The sequence below is a fragment of the Centroberyx affinis genome, unplaced genomic scaffold (assembly GCF_046629955.1).
Source record: "Centroberyx affinis isolate AG114_WGS23_722 - 3 ecotype Tasmania unplaced genomic scaffold, CSIRO-AGI_Caff_v1 ptg002334l_1, whole genome shotgun sequence".
Taxonomy (NCBI): Eukaryota; Metazoa; Chordata; class Actinopteri; order Beryciformes; family Berycidae; genus Centroberyx; species Centroberyx affinis.
In genome coordinates this window covers 39,930-52,786 of record NW_027280601.1, presented here as the reverse complement: position 1 = coordinate 52,786, position 12,857 = coordinate 39,930, and the positions used below count along the sequence as shown (strand labels likewise).

Here is a 12,857-nt window from a genome sequence, read left to right as displayed (position 1 = left end):
CAGATCACCACATCCTCCACCAGACAGGGGGGGGGGGGGGGGGGGGGCTAACTTGTGAAATCAGCTGGTTTAGTGTTTGGTTGGACTGAGACCTTGCATATTCTTGGTCCTTCATGGTATATGATTGGATACCACTGCAATAAATCATCTTCAGTGACCAGTAGAGTAGTTAATTTAAAAAATATGGGGGATAAAAACGCTCACAAGTTCCATCATCTTAACTTAAATTAGTTTGCCTTTCTTGTTATGAATACTGATTTCTCAATAAAAAAAAAAAAGAAGAAAAAAAATATAGCTTCATTTCCTGTTGTTATCACCAAGGTTACCGAGCTGAACAAAGTCCCGCCTCATCGTGACAAGAACCAATCACGATGCAGAGCGACCCTGTTTACTCAGCCCGCGAGCTGCTTGAACACTTCCTACTATTCAGCGTTCAAATGCTGCTGTGAGTCTTTTGCTACGGTCTGACGGTTTCTGTGTTATATCATCACTTTACAATTGAGGCAATATGGATACAGAGCAGCACGCTGAAACCCACTGCAGTGCAAACAAGTGTTCAGTTTCGACGCCGGAGGGGAAAGACTTGAAGAAAGGAGTTCAGACAAGGTAACGCTAGCTTAATTTACCTGATGTTTTGGTTGCTAACATTAAATATCCATGTCCCAGGAAACTGTTTCCCGACTTCTAAAAAACACCTTAAAGCATCTCTTTTGATGTACATCAGAGGTTAGCACTCCACATTAGACCGCCGCCGTCCCCGGTCGATCATTGTAAGTAGTATCAAACTGTTGTGTAATAGGAGCATAGGGTATTTTAAGGAAAAAGGCATAAATTAATACTTTTATGAAAATATCATTGATTTTTGTTGAATTTGGTAGTCGTTTGCCTCTGATGATCTCCGGCTGGAGGCATAGGCCCCTTAGTGGGAGAGAAACTAAATTCTAACAATTACAAAGGAATTACAAGGTGCAAACACATATTATTCTAGGGCTAAAAAACATATTTTAAAGTGCAAAATGCCTCTGATTGCCCACTGACTTGGTATGAGTCAGTGGGTCCTATTCTGACAGATCAGTCAATGCAGAGTGGAAAACAACATTTTGGGGTCTTCGTAAACCATGACTTTACATTTCGAGGCCTATGGACAATAATGCAGAGCTTTATTGCTAAAGCGCTATATAAAATGAGGGGAACACTCACTGTGACAGCGCCATGTCGACACCTTGAAACAAATGTTTAGGATATTATGGGGGAATTTTGGGGCTTTGGTAAATAAATAAATGACAAAGCCCTTCGACTGTGGGGCAATAAATGTAATTGTCAGTGACAGCATCATCATCTATCAGGCTCTGGCTCAGGGGCCCCTGGGCCTGTGCCCTGGTTGGCCCGTTCAGTAATCCATCCATGGCTGGAGGTCATAGTTTACCCACCTTTTAATTTGCCATGACAGCAGCAAAGATATAACAGAACAATAGGGGTGGACAAAATAAAGGAAACACCTAGCAATGTATGAATATCAAGAAACTAAAAAGGAGCAGGGCCACCTTTTGCCATCAGAACCGCTTCAGACCTCCTTGGATTTTTGTCATACAACTCCTAAACTGTATGTAGTTGGATATTTGACCAGTGTTCAAGAAGGAAAGCCTCCAGACATCATCTTGGTGTCTATGAAACCACTCTTGCATTTGTTTAGCAGCAGTGTGTATGGGGGCATTGCCATCTTGCAATGAGGGAACAGTGTCTGCACCAAAGGATGCACATGGTCCTATAACCTCATGTTCCTGTTGTACCGCCCCGCAGAGCAACCATCAAACCTAATGACTCCCACTAGGTGGCTGCCCATAACTTTACAGACATTGTAGGTCGAAGACATCCTTTGGTTTTCTCTAAACATAATCTTGTCTGGATGTAGGAAAAAGGCTGAAAGACACTCATCAGACAACATTACTTTTTCCATTGCTCATTGGTCCCGATTTAGTGCTCCTTACACCAGGAGCACTGCATTTTTGTGTGTTGACCTTGGATGCAAGCAGTTTCCGAGTGGCAGTCCTGTTGTAAATACCAGAGTTGTGAAGCTCATGATGTACGGTTTCCATTGAGACTCTCTCACAGAGGTGGTGATTCGATTCTGTGGCCATTTCTGAGGCTTCAGTTTTGTCGTGTTCAGCAACTATCCTGTTAAGTGTCTGTCTGTCCCTGTCAGGGAGCTTCGACTTGCAACCACTGTCTCTCTTTGCTGATGCAGCTAACACATTTTTGACATATTTTGTTATGATTTTTAAGACTCTGCTCCTTGCCACATTAATTAATTTTGCAGCTTTATTGACCAATGCATCTGTAAATCAAGCACTGACTATGTGGCCTTTTTGGAAATCTGTCAGTTGCCTAATGTGACTAATGTTTGAAAACTCAAATATAAAAGTGGTGATTGTCAGACCTGTTTAAAAGCTGACACATATTGCTTTTTGGCTGACACATACTGCTAATTGGCATTCAACCTCGTATGTGTAGCACCTTTTACGATTTCCCACAATGCCTGAAATCCTCAGATAAACAAGAACTCCAGCTACATGTGACTGTGTAGTGCAGCAAAGATCCGCTGAGCTTTTTCCATTTTTGTATGTGTAGCTGCCCCTGTAATTGTGATTTAGTTATTTCAATGTTAAAGACCTTTTTGTCCACCCTTTTCATACAACTGTCACTAATACTGGTGAGAAAGTAACAACGGTAACAGTGGAGAGAGGGCAACCTATCATTAATACAGTCATCCTTATACATTATTTCATTGTGCTAACTTCTATTAAGTGAGATGATTAAGATAGGGGATCCCTGGAACTCTATTTTGGCCCCAACCAACACTTCATGGTGATCTGGTGTTATACCTCATATTGTTCACAAGAGGGCACTAGATCGCTGCTTTGAAGCATGGGGGTGTTCAGCAAATTGTAATGTTGGTGGTTAAAAATGCATTCTAATTTAGTTGTAGGACATACAGTCTTGTTATAGAACACTTTGTGTGGAAAATAAATTGATTTATGTGATTAATATTTATGACCAAAAAGCAAAAACACATCACCATTTTAGTAGCACATCTAAATACACCCTCATCACCTTACCATGCATGGACTTCCATGAAATGTGGTGGACAGATAGGCCTTGGACCAAGGAACAATTTGTTCGATTTTGGTGGTGATCCAGTTCTGGGATTTCCACCATTAGACGATAATTGTTTTTTTAGCCATAACTACAAAACTAACAGAGGTATAGACTTGATTCCAAATATTAAGGGTGTTTTGCAGGGTCAAGAAATCAATTTAACTTAAAATTGAAATGATAGGGATGATGTCTTTGGGTATAACAACAAGTTGAAGAATTGTTCAGCATTGGCAGAGGTTTGAGCTCTCCGAATGCCTCCTAGATGTCTGAGTGATGCTGTTTTGCTTGTAAGCCTGTTATTGTTTGCTTTGCACCTATAAAGGGACTACCAATTAAAAGTAGGAACTAACCTTTGAGAGTTATTGAAAACTGAGTAGACATAGGCCTACACTCACCGAGCACTTTAATAGGAACACCTTACTAATACTGAGTAGGTATCAGCTTTCAGCTCAGTGTCAACCGGCTACCAAAGTGACATCGGCCTCAAGGTTCGACGTGTTGCTTTCTGAGATGCTTTTCTGCTCACCACAGTTGTAGAGAGGTTATCTGTGTTACTGAAGCCTTTCTGTCAGCTCCAACCAGTCTGGCCATTCTCCTCTGACCTCTCTCATCAACAAGGCGTTTCCGTCCACAGAACTGCCGCTCACTGGATGTTTTTATTTTTTGCACCATTCTGTATAACCTCTAGAGACTGTTGTGCGTGAAAATCCCAGGAGATCAGCAGTTTCAGAAATACTCAAAGCAGCCTGTCTGGCACCAACAACCATGCCACAGTCAAAGTCACTGAGATCAAATGTTTTCCCCATTCTGATGCTTGATGTGAACGTTAACTAAAGCTGCTGATCTGTATCTGCATGATCTTATGCATTGCACTGCTGCCACATGATTGTCTGAATGGATAATTGCATGAATAAGCAGGTGTACAGGTGTACTAATAAAGTGCTCAGTGAGTGTATAACCAGCCACTTCCAAGACACTTGTGTCAGTAAATACATCATCAAGTGAACAATATCCTGTCTTAGGCAATAGTTTCTTTGGCCCTGATTCCATGAATTCTTTGTTTTCTCATTCCATTCCCTCCGCTCTTTCCGCAGGACTCCATTCTCAAGGTTTAAGAAAGTAAACTCCAGCTTCAAATCGCCTGTAAGTTCACAACATTTACCAATTACCCCCTTCTTTCTCACTCTCACATACACACAAGTCCTGTATAAATACCACAGCTGCTTACCCTTTCCATGACAACAAATAGTGCCATAGACACACACAAACAAACAGATACATATGATGGTTGTCTGAATTGTCCCTGTCAGCTCCAGTCCTGTGCAGCCCAGAGCGCTAAAGCTAATCCTGAGGAGGAGGTGGAGGAGCTAAAGAGGAGACGAGATGAGCTGGACACAGAGATAGCACTGCTGGAGACTGAGTGAGTACAGCTGTGTGTGTGTGTGTGTGTGTGTGTGTGTGCGTGCGTGCGTGTGCCTGGATATGTTTCATTCACGTCTTCCTATAACCTTTGACCAATGTCAGCTGTCTGTTATAGTCTGTAAGTGTGTATGCACTTAAGATGTTTGTGTCAGTAAGCGCATGAGCGTGTCTCCACATACTTGCCTTTGTATGAGATCAATTGTGTGTGTGTGTGTGTGTGTTTCTCCAGGGGATACAGAGTGGAGGAGCTGGAGCAGCACATTGACCTGCTGCACGAGTACAATGACATCAAAGACATTGGACAGACGCTGCTGGGCCGTCTAGGTAAGAGGATTGTTCATATAAAGAGGGAATTATTCAGTATTTTTAAGTGAGATTTAAAAGTGGGATAGCACAAAGGTAGACTTTAACATTTCCAAGGCCCTTGGTTATGACAACAAATATATTTCCTCTTGTTAATAATAAAAATGCTGTGGATTGGACACAGTGAAGGGCATTATACTGGGCATTATACTCCCAGACAAACTCCTATAGAGGAGAATGTTCAGGACTACCTTTTCTACCCTAGACAGTAGAAAATAATGGACAAAGTGAGTGTGACGTCACCCTTTGACTTCCTGCAGGCCCAACCAGTGGAATTTCTGTGGGCCGTCATGTTGTAGTTTTGGAGCTGGAGTTTGCGGAGTACAGTAAAAGGATGTGGCAGGTGGAGCCTGGGTAAAGCCCACAGCTGGAGGGACAGTCAGCCCATATCGCCTTATATGGTCATAAAGCACGCCCACGTGTAGGCCTGGGCCGTTGTCACAGAGCTAAAACATGCCCGTCCCCCTTTTAATCAGGCCTAGTTCTGCAAGTAAATTTCCCATTCATTTTCTACATAGACATTTCAGAAAACACTGATATGAAGATTTTAACCACCAACCAGCCATGATATGAATAACAAGTTCATAACAATAGATTCAGAAACAAATACATATGAAAAGGGTACAAGAAGACTGTCTGACTGTGTACATAATGTTTTTAAGAGGGACTGAACTGCTCATGTAGCACTGAGAGTGACATCATCTATAACCTATAGCCCTCATTTTCAACAGTGATACTAAATAGTATAATAATCGTTATTACTGATTATTAAAGATTTTCACCCCCTGTGCACACTCTTCTTCTCAACCCTAAAAAAAGACATGTCTGCAAAACCACAGTGGAGCAGCACCAGTCATCAATACAGGTTGCCAGCTGACAAATATTATTTTACTCTGGTCCAGATCCCAAACATGTGTAGCTTTAGAGTGGGTAAGGTTTTTATGGTAACAGCAACATCTCTGATTAGTGGGAACTACAGCCTGTGGGTATCACAAGAAACTCAGGAATAAAACTCAGCTTCTTTAAAACAAAGTTGAAATCAGTTTTACTGATGGCTTCTACAGGATCATATATGACAGCTCATGGTAAGTGGACCTTACACCGTTAAAACATTATGGCTAGTAATGCTCTTTATAGGAAAAATTAATGGTAAATGTACTTCTAAAACCCGGAGTTTCAGCTTTATAATCAAGAATATTATTATGCAGCCACACCCCCTTACATGCACTGAAATTCACACAAATATCTTCCTTACGGCACAGTTACTTAAAAAATTATTATTTCGGGAGACATTGGCGAAATTAACTATTAGCTAATTGCCTATTGCAACTATAACTTCTTGTGGAAAACAATTTGTCTTTTTATTTCTACATAGAAGATGGGCCTTGGTCTCATTGCCTCATATTGAGTGGGTTGAGTTTTAACTTGTTCTGCAGCCTGCCAGTAGAGGGCAATAGAGTGACGTCTCTCCCAGGACTTCTGCATCGGCTTCACAAATGAAGGCCAGTCTTGGTTTCTACCAGGCTTCTACCCACCGCTCTACCATTAGATAGAGTATTTAATCTTGCATCACTGATTATGTTTACATCCAGATTGCAATGGCCTACCTAAAAGCATTCAGTCACATTTTTTGGTTGAAGTTTCTGTCTGATCTGGCCAGCTGGGTTATACTTGTTTATACTCGGGAAACCAGAGAAATGTCGGCCAATATGGGCCACCATTGTCCTGATGCATCATTTGATGACACAGAAATATTGTCTGTAGCTGAACTTTTTGTTGACATTGTCAGTCTGCAGGCAATCGTGCTAATTTTGGTATATGTTCTGCCTTTAACTGCAACACTTTTGGTGCTACACCTAGTAATCAGCTGGCTCGTGTCAGTGATCAGACAATAGCCTGACAATGTGGTCGCTTGCAGTGTGAACCCATTTCTACCAGTTGCGTTTTGATGTCAGTTTATTTGGAATAACAGCAAAATACTGCCGTCAACAAATTATTAGACTGCATAATGGAAACTATGCCACGATATCACGTTACCTCCTCTCTGTTAATCACTTTCCTGTCTCAATAAGATCAAAAAGATATATTAAGACATATCACCTTCCCCCTCCAAAATGTTGCAACTTTTAACATAACTCCTGTTTGTTTGTTTGTTTGTTTGTTTATTTAAGAAGGGACAATGCACATTAATTAACATGAGTACTTAAGTACATCATGTAAAAGTGACACTGCATAGTAATTGTGTAAATCTATTGAGTAGTAATAATGGTATTTAGGGCGCACCAGGATGAGGAAATAGGCTCACATGAGTGAACAAGTGTTGTAAGTGTGTGTCTCTGTGTGTCTCTGTGCACGTGTGCTGAAACTGAGGTTGAGGAAGTGTGGAAGAGTTCACACCAGTGGGAGAGATTTGGTGAATCGCAGCCAAGTCCGATTATAGTCTGTACATGTGTCATAACAAACATGCCTTTTTACCTACTTTTACGCAGGACTGTGTGTGTGTGTGTGTGTGTGTGTGTGTGTTATTCATCCAAAGTAGTAGAGTATCCTTGGACTGAGTCTACTAATCTTGGTTTAATATGTATAATTTGAGTTGCACTGTTATGTTGGTTAAGTTCTTTTTTTCACCCCTGTGGTGTTTTCAACCGATAATTCTTTATTTAAACATTTAGGAACAGTCACAACTCAATCAGATATTTATACTTTCCTGAAATGCTCTCGTGTCACTGCTTTATCAGCGCTGCTGCTCTAGTCAGTTTAGAAAGTTGAGTGGTCTCTCTCTTTAAATCCATATTGCTAGTTAAAAGCTAGCTGCTATCTCTCTGAGACTTCTCTCTCAGTACAGTGGAGAGACAGGATGATAATGACCTCTTAGTTGGATGGAGGTGGCGTTTCCCCCTCGTCACAATGGCAGTCTTTCACATCACTTATACACACAATCAAAATCTCTGTCTGTGAAAGTCTGATGTGCACGCACACACACACACACACACACACCCACACACACTGTCAAATACAAACACCCACAATCATCCTCCCCCTTTCTCTCTCTCTCTCTCTCTCTCACACTCACATACACACACACACATACATTCACAAACAGTCTACACTTAAACACTGAGATGCTGTTATTCTGTTCTTTCAGTGAGGGAGGAGATGGGTGGGCAGGCCTTGGAGTTAGAGAGGAGACAAGAGGAGAGGGCCTGCAGTACCCTCTAAACACAACCCTCTCTTTGTCTCTCTCCATGTCGGTCTGTCTGTCCGTCAGCCGGGGTTAAGGTCATTCTCAGCTCTCCTAGGAAATATTTTTTTCTATACAATCTATAAAATATTCAAATTTTAACCAGTTTAGAGCTTTTTATTCTACCTGTGATTTTCTTTAATGGGGAAAGTCCACCCTGGAACAGAATTCGCATGTTATGTTCCAGTTAGGGTCTTGATGTGTGAACAGTCCCCCCTGATGATAGAAACAAGAGAGCCAAGCCACTTATCTTATTGATGACATCAAGAAACCAATATTAGACCTACTCTATTAACAGTGGATAACAAAAAGGATGATTTTGTACACACAGTGATATATCTTAGAGTGATTTTATGTTAGTTATTGACACATTTTTCTGGTTTATAGTGAAAACAAACATCATTTGGATGTAAAAGTATATTAGAGCTTTGGCTGTCTGATTTCTAGCTTTGGCACTAGAAAGTTGTTCATTAGTGTAAATAGCCTACAGATTGTACTGTCTGTGATGAAAAGTTTTACCCTTGACTTGTTTCACATTTTCCTCTTGCACACGATTATTTCAGAATTCATTTATTTGGGATTTTTGATGTGAAAGTTATGCAGAGTTCTCAGTTCCTTTCTACACCGAAATCTCATGAAATGACAATAAAGCAAGACAGACAGGATAAGAACAACTTTGAGAGGAAACTGCTATTCAAATCCCAGCACTGCAACGTAAAGAAGTCATAGGTATCAAGATATAAAATGTTGAGTCAGTTGTGGCCACAGGGCATTTTAACCCAAATTAAAGGTATAGTATGTAAACTACTCTCCCGCCCCGCAGGCGCAAAGATGAATGATGAATCTGTGTCAAAAAAGACAGAGCCTGTCTCTCCTCTGCACCTCCAAGTCCTCACCCCCTCCTTCCAAACAGCGCTGCACACACACACTCATGAAGCGAATCGAGAGTTTTATCTTGCATAACCTAATACAACATCTGACCCTAAAACACTAGCATCGCTCTAGGCCTTGTGAGCTATATCTTATTATCATCAAGGCTAATAATTTTGCTATGGCATATCAAAACAGAAAACCGCGTTGATCAATTATTGATGCCCATTAGCACGGCTTTTGCCAAAAGAGCAGATGATCATCATAAATAGAGCTGAGTTTGTTATGATAGTTGACGCCATTGTGCTGTGTTTGGTTACTCTGCTCTCTGTACTTAATTGTATTTACAGAGGAGTATGCAGTGGACTACATAAAACTACACCAAGTCCTTGATTAATAATTTCTCAGCAACTCTGTCTGCTTCATTTAGCCACAATTAGCATAAAAAAACAGGTTATAAAATTAGTAGCATCCTGCCAGTACAGTGGCGCAGCATAGCAACAAACGTAATGTTAGCATATTAGCTCTGTATATAAAGGAAACACATTACGAAACAACTGGGTTTTGCCTTTGTCAGGCTCAGCTCAGCTCAGCACGGCCTAGTTCTGAATGATGGACGTGAGGTATTGGATGTAGTTAGTAGGACTAGACTAGTTTGCCAGATAGTAGTACTCTAGCTAATAAACTTTAAATCACACTTACCTGTCTAGGCGGAAAACGCACAACTCAGCATCAAGTTTTTATTACTTTGGCCTGTCTCAGGTTCCTCCATCTTTCAGTAGCAATAGGCCTTTTTCACATTGTCATGGTAACACCTAAACCGGTGCGTTACAACTTCCTGTGGCAAGTTTCTTTTTGCGACTTATTGACAAACCAATCCAACAAAAACAACAAAATTGTAATGGTTACTAGCACTAGATACATAATGTAACAAATAAAAAATTTTGGGCAGGTTGTGGAACGATTTAGTCAAGGCCATAGCTGGCAACAGGAAGTTGTAATGCACCGGTCTCTCAATGCAGGTGCACTGAGAAACGGAATGTGAAAAGGGCCTGTACCATGTTTGTTTTTATAATGTGCAAAAAAGACATCGTGTAAATTCTTGATTCCTGTAAAAGCCCTAAGAAGCCGATTTTGCCCATGCGCTGCATGGTGAAAATAAAGATGGTGACACAGATGGGCCGAGATTTCAAAAGCTTCATGTTTAAAGTAATTGCTCAGTTTGGTGCTGAGTTCTTGTTCAGTTTAGTACTTTGTGAATTGTTTGAATAGAGCATAGGGCTGGGCGATATGGACCTAAAAACATATCTCGGTATTTTTAGGCTGAATGGTGATACACGATATATATCTCGGTATTTTCTACGAAGTTAAATGCTAAATGTTCAGTTGTAAGTAGGGCTGGGCGATATGGACAAAATCAAATATCACAACATTTTTGACCAAATACCTTGATATCGATATTGCGACAATATTGTAGGGATGACTATTGGTGCTTTCACAAAATATTTACACAATGAGATTTTTGATAATCATCAGTAATGTGGATATAATGACTAAGTGGGTAAAGGCAAATAATAGAACAGCTGGTAAGTTCAGAAAATTACATCACTTTACTGTAATGCAGCCTTTAAAACCAGGAAAAGACAACAATTATGCCATATCACGATATTAGGATATCCAAAATCTAAGACGATATCTAGTCTCATATCACAATATTGATATAATATCGATATATTGCCCAGCCCTAATAGAGCAGCAGCAGGACTGGACCCTGTCACCTGCTGAAGGGGCCTTAACCTCACTTTGTTGTGTCTTTGTTGCAGCTGCTCTGAGAGGAACCACCACACGAGATCTCTACGGACACTTTGGTCTGGAACTGGATGACTGATAGATGTTGGAAAAATAATGGATGAAGATAATACAGGGGAGTGAAGTATTCCTCAGACCAAAGAGAGGCGGGGATAAAGAGTAAAAGAAAACAATGAAGAACTAAAAGGACTTGGGATTTGGACTAAAGATGTGACTACTGGTCTACTTGCTCACTTGCTCCCTCGAGGATTATGGTTTTGCCCATTTTCTTGGTGATATTTTCGTGGATTACCTCTATACAGAGAAAGAGTAAAGAAGAGCAGCGGTGAGCACAATATAAGGAGAAAGATGTCAGCGCAGCAGGCAGGCCTGATATTTAAAAGGGGCCGTCTACACAAACCATTAACTTAAGGCTGTACCGGAAAAGGAATGGAAGGAATGTTTGGACCATTCCTCTCCAACCCACCACCTACCTTGGTGGTACAAGAATGTAAATGATATTGAGACACTAAGCACCTTTCATAGGACTTGTTTTGCATTTGAATGTATCTAAATGGAGGCTGGATGAGAACATGCATGATGTCTGTTAAATGTCCATTATTTCTCTGACTTTGAAATTTTATTTACAGAAAAGAAGAAATGCTGGAATCTCAACTCGGATGTAACGGCACCTGTGAAATGGCATTTTCTATCTCTGTTCTTATTTACTTTGTACACAGACAATAACATGCAATAAATGTGTTTGTATTTGTAAATTGTCAGCCAACTATGGAAACTTGTAGTGGATTATATAGATACATACATAGTCAATGTATTAATGTATTAATGAAACAGTTCAGCTGAAGTCATCAGATGTCAAGATACTCTGTCCATTTTTTTTCAAAATAATGTACACTCACCAATTATAACTGCGCTTTTATCCAGGCTATGGTATAATTTAGCTGAGTTTTAACTGGCTACACTTCAGGCATATCTGCTTAATTCAGCCAAACTATGCCGTTAGATTTTGTGTGGATACAGCCCCCTGAATGTCTTGTTAGTCCCACCCACTTTTTTCATATTTCTAGTGGAGGGAAAGGATATTAGGCAACTGTCACACTCCTCTCCTGTTTCCTGCCAGTCTCCATTGGGCCATCTGAAATTCAGACTAGCTAGTAGAGGTTAGTAGGTGTTGGGGGGGCATATTCTTTTTTCTTTTTTTCTTTTCTTAAAGACACATGCTCCTCTCTCTTTCTGAAAGGTTCAGTATATGTTTTAAGGGGAGAATGACGACAAGAAGTGACATAATGCACTGGGTGTGTCCTTATCTGTCTGACAAATGCTGATAGCGTTTTGTCTTGAGCTGATAGCGGCAGAAGAGCTTCACTGCCCTGGCGATGCTTTCTGTGAGTTGGTGTGTTTATGACCGTCTGTACCTGCATGTTTAACTGAATGAGTGTGTATGATGAAATGGAGAGGTGTGTTATCTCCCTCCCATATGCAGGTCAAAGATCATCCTGTTTCCTTATCCTAACCTTTACATCAGATATTCATGCACCAACACATATTATCATCTTATTCTAAATGTTGATGCTGTAGATAGCTTTTAGGATAGAAATATGTTTTATAAAATAGAACAGACAAGAGCTGAACTGTGCAGCCAAACACTGAGTTCAGTGTCAAAAATATCAGTGAATCATGAATCACCCAGCAGTTTAAAACAGCTGATAATGTGCTAATTTACAATGGAAAGACACCAGATAGTACATGCTGATCAAGATGCTCACAGAGGTTCAACTTAAAGCTTTAACTTGTCCATGGTTCGTCGTTGCAGTGAACGATTTAAAAATTTAATAGGGGTGAGCAGGTTTCATGTTACCCCACAATTTGTCCAAAAACAATAAGGGTAGCGGTAACGATTTGAGCTCGCAACCGCTTTGGGGAAATAACTTCTGTGCCGTTTTGTGATTGACCTACACCACAGTTTGTTTCACTAGACCTTTTGTAATCTGCCCTT

General features: G+C 40.5%; 1 protein-coding gene across 3 annotated transcripts; it reads left to right on the top strand.

Moving 5' to 3' along the window:
• The first annotated feature begins 491 nt into the window (after positions 1-491).
• On the top strand, positions 492-11,574 carry swi5 (SWI5 homologous recombination repair protein). 3 transcript variants are annotated; one of them, XR_011696082.1, is made up of 6 exons: positions 492-606; positions 4,251-4,299; positions 4,467-4,576; positions 4,808-4,902; positions 10,876-11,351; positions 11,491-11,530. XR_011696082.1 is itself a non-coding variant. In XM_071533183.1 (5 exons), the coding sequence occupies exons 1-5, from the start codon at positions 509-511 to the stop codon at positions 10,938-10,940; spliced, it is 417 nt and encodes a 138-aa protein (XP_071389284.1). In that variant the 5' UTR covers positions 492-508; the 3' UTR covers positions 10,941-11,574. The 3 variants fall into 3 exon arrangements, 1 of the variants encoding a protein (XP_071389284.1); XR_011696083.1 differs by having other exon boundaries at positions 10,876-11,186; positions 11,491-11,512; XM_071533183.1 differs by having other exon boundaries at positions 10,876-11,574.
• The last annotated feature ends 1,283 nt before the right edge of the window (positions 11,575-12,857 follow it).